This window comes from Brassica napus, chromosome C9 (genome assembly GCF_020379485.1).
Source record: "Brassica napus cultivar Da-Ae chromosome C9, Da-Ae, whole genome shotgun sequence".
NCBI classification, from domain to species: domain Eukaryota; kingdom Viridiplantae; phylum Streptophyta; class Magnoliopsida; order Brassicales; family Brassicaceae; genus Brassica; species Brassica napus.
In genome coordinates this window covers 10,664,994-10,673,697 of record NC_063452.1, presented here as the reverse complement: position 1 = coordinate 10,673,697, position 8,704 = coordinate 10,664,994, and the positions used below count along the sequence as shown (strand labels likewise).

Here is an 8,704-nt window from a genome sequence, read left to right as displayed (position 1 = left end):
TGCTGGTACGATGGGAGCCTATCATACACGATGATTATCCCTGGATCATTCCATTTTGGGTCGTGATGTCTGGAATCCCGCTTCACTTGTGGACCGTTAAAAATCTCAAGAGTATTGGTGGAAGACTTGGCCATGTTGATACTGATTCAATTCAAGTGGCTGAGGGGAGGATGCTTATTGATATTGATTCCCGCTTGCCTCTTAAGTTTACTAAGAAAGTTAAAGCTCCTGAAGGGGAAGAGGTAACAATCCAGATCAAGTATGAAATGCTCTTCAAGCATTGCTCAACGTGTGGCTCCCTTACACACGAGAAAGGGTACTGTCCTTTGATGGTACAAGCTCTGGTAGGCACAAATCCGAATGTGAGGGCTGATGTTTTTGCTCGTGTCCAAATACCGCAAGAGCAGTTGAATCATCAGCCATCGCAGGGGGGTAACAAAAACTCAAACGATCGTTCTCATATGTCTCATGACATGAGATCTCGGCTCGCTGGTTACAAGGGGAGCTACGCTGTTCGGGGGGAATTAACCGATAATAAACATGGAAGGGACGAGTATCGCTCATGGCATGGAAAAGAAACGTACCAACCACGACATCAAAACGTCAACCGCCATGCGGATAGGATTGTGAGAACTAGGGATGACATATCAAACAGATATGGAAATTCTAGGTCTCGATATGGTCCTTATGACCGTAAGAAATATCTTACTTGGCGTGAAAAACAAAGGGAAAACAAGCCGTGGAAGAAGGACAATGATATCCTGCCTCATGAACCAAATTCTATTGGTAACTCTCGGTATGCAGAGAGTGACGTAACTACAGAAGGTGAACAAGACAGTTATGCTGATCTGACGTCAAAGGATGGTATTGTGGTGACAATGCACCAGAGGAGGAAAATTGCTAGTACGATTGTCACCCCATCTCGAGCGTTAGTTCAATCTACTGAAAATGTCACATACCGATCACAAGGATTGGCTCGTACGATATCATTCTCACCCACGGCTTCAGTTGTGAAAGAAGATGCGATGGTCATTGAAGCTTTGTCAGGTATGGATATTACGACTGGCCAGGATGATGGAGCTATGGAGGCTGAGATTAAAGATGATGATTTGTTGGGTCTTGACCTTATGGAGATGGAAGCGGAGAAGAATCAAACCAATACGGCAGAGAGAGTATAAGAGGTTGCTCTATTGCATGACCGACATAGGAGTAAGAAGAGTGGTACTAGGAGTGGTACTAAGAGGAACGTTCCATTGGGCGTCCAAAGCAAGATGTCACAGCTCCTCCGTCGAGGTTCTCCGGCTGCTCGTAGTGGCAGACGCAGTCGTGTGGGTCACCATGGTTCAACAAGGAAACCAAGAACAGGTTCTTCTAAGGGAGAGAGTACGTCGAATGGTGTTGGTTTGATGGGTTCCAAATACCCATCAGAACGTCATCCATGAAGACAATCAGTTGGAACTGTCGAGGGATAGGGAATGACCTCACAGTTCGACGCCTTACGGAGATGTGTCTGAAGCATCGCCCAGGACTTGTGTTCCTTTCTGAAACGAAGAACAGGAGGCTGCTGTTGCAAAACATTCAGGCCAACTTAGGATTTGATCATCTTTTTACTGTTGAGCCACTTGGACTCAGCGGAGGACTAGCCTTATTTTTTATGGAAGAATTTCAAGTTAATGTTTTATTTTCGAATAACAGAATGATTGACATTGAGGCAGTCATTGATGAAATAAAAGTCTTTATGACGTTTGTTTATGGAGACCCTGTGCTAGAGCGACGAGAACAGGTTTGGGAACGTCTTACGCGTTTCTCAACAACAAGAAATGGACCCTGGTTCATGATAGGTGACTTTAATGAGATAACTAATCACAATGAGAAAACAGGAGGAAGACAACGCCCCGATAGCTCGTTCCTACCTTTTAGGTAAATGCTAAATGATTGTGGTATGTTGGAATTTCCTTTTACTGGGGATATGTTATCCTGGGTAGGCAAGAGAGCACGTGGAGCCACGGTTAGATGTCGTCTGGATAGAGCCGTAGGAAATGAGGACTGGCATGAGAAATTTCCACATTCGGCTGTTAAAAATATGAGGTTATGGGGATCAGATCATCGTCCGGTCCTAGCAGACATCCTAACGAAACCAATACGGAAGTATAAGAAATTCAAATTTGACAAAAGGTGGCTGGATAACGAGGAACTGAGGCAAGTGATTCTTGGCGGATGGAAATCCCCAGATCTACCCCCAGATGCTAGTATTATGGAACATATTTCGAGCTGTCGTAAAGCATTGGGGGAGTGGAGGAGACAGCACAATCTGAACTCGGCAAAGCAAGTTGAGGAGTTAAAGGAGAAGGTGGAGAGTATGTATTCGAATGATGATGCTACACCAGAAGAAATAGCGGAAGAATTGAAGGAACTAGCTGATGCTCTTAAAGCAGAGGAGCTGTTTTGGAAGCAGAAAAGCAGGGTGTTCTGGTTGCGAGAAGGTGACAAAAACACAAAAATTTTCCATGCACTAACGAAGCAAAGGAGAGCGAGAAACAAGATCACTCAGCTATTAGATGGAGATGAGAATGTTGTGGAGGATGAGGAGGGACTAGTAGCCATTGCTACTAGCTACTTTAGGCAAATCTTTGAGTCCTCTAACCCAGAGGAGATAGAAGAAGCGCTTTCAGAGGTATCTACAACCATTACTGGATCAATTAATAATGATCTCGCTGCTCCGGTTACTGAATGGGAAGTTAAATTAGCCCTTTTTGCTATGCTCCCTAAAAAGGCACCGGGCCCAGATGGGATGACAGCTCTCTTCTATCAGAAATTTTGGGACATTGTAAAGGAGGATTTAACTCATATGGTTAATCAATTCCTTTTCCATGGAGAGGTAGCGAATGGTTTGAATGATACAAACATATGTCTTATCCCTAAGACGACTAGACCTAATGTGATGTCTCAATTTCGGCCTATCAGCTTATGCAATGTCAGTTATAAGATAATCTCTAAGGTCTTATGCCAGAGATTAAGGAAAGTTTTACCTGATCGAATTTCGGAAACCCAGTCAGCCTTTGTTGCTGGAAGACACATCTCGGACAATATTATGATTGCACAAGAGATGTTCCATGCGCTGAGAACTAAACCAAGCGGGAGAAATAAGAGGATGGCCATTAAGACAGATATGAGTAAAGCATACGATAGGATGGAGTGGTCATTCATTGAAGCAGTTATGCGCAAGATGGGATTCTCTGAAGTCTGGATCACTTGGATAATGAGGTGCATCACTACGGTTAAATATAAGGTGCTCATGAATGGGCAACCAAGGGGAAATATAGTCCCGAACAGAGGTTTACGTCAAGGAGATCCTTTGTCTCCTTTCATCTTTATTCTTTGCACGGAAGCGCTCGTTAGCCTTCTTAATCATGCAGAGAATCAAGGTAAGATAACGGGGATGCGTATTACACGTGCGTGTCCCTCGGTATCTCACCTTCTCTTTGCTGATGATAGCCTGTTCTTCTGTAAGGCGGAGCCCCGTGAATGTGAAGAAATGATGAAAGTAGTCAGCAAATATGGGAAAGCATCAGGACAGTGTATCAATTTTGACAAATCCTCTTTACTCTTTGGTAAGAGGATAGGTGTAAATCTCAGACAGCAAATCAAGGATAAACTGGGGATACAGAATGAGAGAGGTATGGGAACATATCTTGGAATCCCAGAAGATATCAGCGGATCTAAATGCAAGCTATTTGCGTTCCTGAAGGAGAAATTAATGCATAGAGTGAATGGATGGACGGGGAGGTGGCTATCAAAAGGAGGAAAGGAAGTTTTGATAAAATCTATACTGTTAGCACTCCCGACATATGTTATGTCTACCTTTTTGCTCCCGCTGGAGATATGTAAGAACCTCGCAAGTGCCATTGCACAATTCTGGTGGAGCTCAAATCCACCAAAGAGAGGGATTCCTTGGGCTAAATGGGAGAAGATGTGTTTACCAAGAGAAGAGGGTGGGATTGGTTTCCGGATGATCCATGAGTTCAACCTGGCTTTACTAGCCAAACAACTATGGAGACTAGTCCAACTCCCCGACTCGTTGGTAGCTCGAGTACTGAGAGGAAGATATTATAGAATGAGCTCGCCTTTACGATTGCATTCTGTGAGTGTCCCATCCTACGTCTGGTCCAGTATATCAGCGGCACAAAAATTACTACTTTTGGGGATTAGACAAAAAATTCATTCTGGATATGAGGTTAGGGCTTGGGAGGATCCTTGGATCCCTGCTACACCAGCTAGGCCGGCAAGACCTATTGCTCCAGTCCTCCATCCAAACTTGAGAGTTAGTGATCTCATTAATGGGGAAACAAGGGAGTGGGATGATGGATTACTAGAAAAGTATGTCAATCCAGATGATATACACCTCATTAAGAGTTTGGCCATAAGCTCAACTCACCACAGAGACTCCTTCTGCTGGAATTGTACCAAAAATGGCCAATACACAGTTAAATCGGGATATTGGGTAGCACGGAACCTAATGAGGAATGATGAAGATAAGGAGATCCTGGAACCGAGCATCACCAAACTCCAAGCCTTTGTTTGGAAGGTAAAAGCACCCCAGAAGATGTGTCACCTTATGTGGCAATTGATAACTGGACAAGTTGCTGTTACAAAGAATCTAGTACGACGAAACATGAGATGTGATAACTACTGTCCAAGGTGTGGAGAATCAGAAGAAACAGTAACTCATGCCATATTTGAATGCCCTCCAGCTCTGCAAGTGTGGTCCCTAGCATCAACACCATCTGCTCCTGACATCTTTCCTCTAACAAGTATTTACGCCAACATGATTATCTCTTCTGGAGGAAGAACAACATTGATGCACCAGAGCTTGACAGAGACCCTTATCCTCGGATAATTTGGTATATCTGGAAGGCCCGAAATGATAAACTGTTTAGAGGAATAGACAGAGACCCTATGGAACTAGTTAGATATGCTGAAAGTGAATGCCAGGCTTGGTTTAATGCCAATGAGAGGATACCGGATAACCCACGTGAGCTGCACAATGAGGAACTCCAAGCCATAAGCTTGGATAATATATGTATGGTGGATGGATCATGGACTTCCATGGCACAGTTTAGTGGCTGCGGATGGGTCTGGAAGGATAGTCTGGGACAGACACAGCTTATGGGAATGCGCAACTTAAGTAGGAGAGAGACTTCTTTGCATTCGGAAGTGGAGGCACTAAGGTGGGCAATGGAGAGCATGCTTCTACATTCTTCGTGTCAGAGCTTTGGAACAGATTGCAAAGACCTAATAGCAATGATACGAGAACCTCAAGCTTGGCCAAGTTTCGCGACTGAATTGGAGGCAATAAAGACGCTCCAGCTATGTTTTCCAGAATTCAAGATCTCTCACATGCCACGAGCACAAAATGGAATATCTGATTCGTTAGCTAAGTCTGCTAGATCCTTTTATAGGAAGCTTTGTTAGATTGGTTGTTCTATTCCGGTCTGGTTACCCAGACCATCTCGAGTTCTTTGAGTTATAGAATGGCCGTTCGTTGTCAAAAAAAAAAAAAAAGATGTGGGATATAAGACGACCGAATTCAATCTTCTTCATCTTCAGTGCTTACATATGTGCTTATATACAAGAGAGACTAATTAGTCAAAAGCATAAGACTTTTTTATGTTTCTAAATCATGATAGTAGTTGTGTTCAAAAAAAAAAAAAAAAATCATGATAGTAAGAGAAATTAACATTTCATTGTTATTAAATCATAAAATTGATATCATCATCTCAGCAAACAATAATTTTATGATAATTTACCTCAAAAAGATAAAAATGCATGTATGATGATTTAGATTCTAGATATCGCCTTTAGCTTTGAGCTTCCAGCTTCTAGAGGCCATATACTCGTATTCTCTTACACAGGTCCACAACTGCACTTTCTTTTGTTATGGATATACAATGACTTCTAGATGAATTTTTGTTTTTCTTTAGCTTCTTTCTGCTCTTTATATATACTGAATTAAAAGTAGAGTTTATGATAAAATTAACTTTATTTTTTCTTACTGAACACAATACTGATCCATTTTTTGAACATATCAACAATACTGATCTTTGTTTTCCATTTTTGCTAATATATATATATTCTTTTGTCACAAATTTTAGATCTGGACTTTAATTTTCATGGATCTGGAGGCAAATCTTGTATATATACCAAAATTGTTTTTTATATATTTTTATATAACTAAATAATACTTTTTCATATATTCTTGAGGCTGAGTTATCTTTTTATTAAAAGTTATTGGACTCTAAATATATTTTTTACCATATAACCAAAACTCAATACAATTGTCAATCACTATCATTTGGGGGTTTAGTCTGCTAGAATAATGATAATGCACTTAATCATTATCTTGAAAGATGTGGGATATAAGACGACCGAATTCAATCTTCTTCATCTTCAGTGCTTACATATGTGCTTATATACAAGAGAGACTAATTAGTCAAAAGCATAAGACTTTTTTATGTTTCTAAATCATGATAGTAAGAGAAATTAACATTTCATTGTTATTAAATCATAAAATTGATATCATCATCTCAGCAAACAATTATTTGATGATAATTTACCTCAAAAAGATAAAAATGCATGTATGATGATTTAGATTCTAGATATCGCCTTTAGCTTTGAGCTTCCAGCTTCTAGAGGCCATATACTCGTATTCTCTTACACAGGTCCACAACTGCACTTTCTTTTGTTATGGATATACAATGACTTCTAGATGAATTTTTGTTTTTCTTTAGCTTCTTCCTGCTCTTTATATATACTGAATTAAAAGTAGAGTTTGGTGTGAAAGACTATAGCGACACATGTCGTGAACCCATAATGTCATTAGACACTAGGTAAAAGGTTTTGTTCTCTTCTCTGCTGTCAGGGAACCTTAGCAAATCTAATGATAAGATTTAACTGCGAGGACCAACGAAAAGCACATATAATGACTGACATTTGTAAATAATGTTTCTCGAGTGCAAGTACTATATGCTTTTAAAAAGAAAATTGCACCTTCTTTTTTTTTTTTTGAAAAAAATAGCACTTTCTTTATTTACTTATATGCACACTAGGCCTGGGCGTTCGGGTCGGTTTCGGTTCGATTGATTCTGATTTTCAAATTTTCGGTGTTATGCTCATAAGTCCCATTCAGGTTTTACTAATTATCAGGTCGGATTCGGTTCGGTTCCTTCCAGGTTCGGTTCGGATCGGATTGTAACCAATGTTTGAAATCGTCCAAAAATATATTTTTAAAACCTCAAAAATTGATAATTGTTTTTAAAAAATATAAAAAATATTTACAAATCTAATTAAAAATTAGTTAAACTATCTAAATTAACTAAAAAGTATTCAAAATAACAAATAAAACAAACTACAAAAATATTTTGAATACTCTAAAATATCTAAATCACCTTAACATATATAAAAATATTAACATATTTAACTAGTTTCAGATATCTTCGGATTCTAGTTTGGATTTCGGTTCGGTTTGGATTATAACCAAACTCCAAAGTACTAAGCGCATAAGTCCCGTTCGGATATTTTTGTATAACAGTTCGGATCCGGTTTCGGTTTTTTTGGTTCGGGTTTAGATAAGTATTTCGGGCTGGGGTAACCATGCCTAATGCACACCGTGCAAGTGTAAAGTGTCGCTAAAATTACTTTGGGTTGATCAAGTTAAAATCACTGTGTTGATCAAGCGAATCACCATCTTGAAAATTGCTCTCGATATCGACCACAATTAATAATTTTGGAATTTTTTATTGCTATCTATAAGCACTACAAGAAAACAGCGATATTCTGACGGAAATTCCGACGGAAAATGAAATCCTCGGAATATACCGACGGAATTCCGAGGAAACTACAGTCCGTCGGAATATTCCGAGGAAATTCCGAGGAAAACTGTGTTCCTCGGAAAAAACCGATGAATTCCGAGGAAATATTATAGCCGTTTGAGAGCCGTTGGGGGATTTTACAAAATTCCGAGGAAATTCCGACGAACTAGTTTTGTCCATCGGAATTTCCTCGGTATATCGGCAGGATTTAAACTATAAATACAAGCACTCCTCTTCCTCTTCATTCACTTCATATCTTCATCCTCCCTCTTACTCTATTTACACACGAATTTGATTCATAAAAAATATGTCTTCTTCAAATTATTTTCATTCTTGGATCGATCGACCTCATTTGGATCCGAACACGAGATTGCTTATGGAAGAATACCAACGAGGTATAACCGAATTCATGGGGTTAGTTCACCGACAACCGGAAGCAAAAACATGTATGTTAAGATGTCCTTGCTCTAATTGTAAAAATAGAAAGGTTATTAAAGAGTGGGATGTTTGGACTCATCTATATTTGAGTGGGTTTACACGAAGTTACAAAATTTGGTATCATCATGGGGAAACTGATTATGAACATGGTAGTACTAGTGAACCTCAGCCAGCGGTTAGATTAGATGAACCAATTAGAACGGATGTAGATTATGGTGTAGGTACTGAGCAGATGGTAAATGATCATTTTAGAGAGGGAGATTTACCCAATGCAGAAGCTAGGAGATTTTATGATATGTTGGATGCTGGAAAGCAACCATTGTACGAAGGTTGCAGAGATGGTCATTCTGCTTTATCATCTGCTACAAGATTGATGGACATTAAAACAAATTATAATT

At 39.8% G+C, this 8,704-nt stretch overlaps 1 protein-coding gene across 1 annotated transcript; it reads left to right on the top strand.

Moving 5' to 3' along the window:
• Positions 1–1,194: 1,194 nt before the first annotated feature.
• LOC125592465 lies at positions 1,195–5,472 on the top strand. Its single transcript, XM_048767651.1, has 5 exons — positions 1,195–1,383; positions 1,770–1,830; positions 1,986–3,394; positions 3,617–4,585; positions 4,813–5,472. Exons 1-5 carry the CDS (start codon positions 1,195–1,197, stop codon positions 5,470–5,472), a joined length of 3,288 nt encoding a protein of 1,095 aa, XP_048623608.1.
• Positions 5,473–8,704: the final 3,232 nt, after the last annotated feature.

What these genes read in the sequence shown, in the direction of transcription:
- LOC125592465 (XM_048767651.1), top strand. Translation starts at nt 1,195, where the DNA reads ATGACCGACATAGGAGTAAGAAGAGTGGTACTAGGAGTGGTACTAAGA. An exon ending in AGGTTCTTCTAAGGGAGAGA is followed by an intron (nt 1,384 to 1,769) that starts GTACGTCGAATG and finishes ACCCTGTGCTAG; the next exon opens with AGCGACGAGAACAGGTTTGG. An exon ending in TTCTTTGCACGGAAGCGCTC is followed by an intron (nt 3,395 to 3,616) that starts GTTAGCCTTCTT and finishes CTCTTTGGTAAG; the next exon opens with AGGATAGGTGTAAATCTCAG.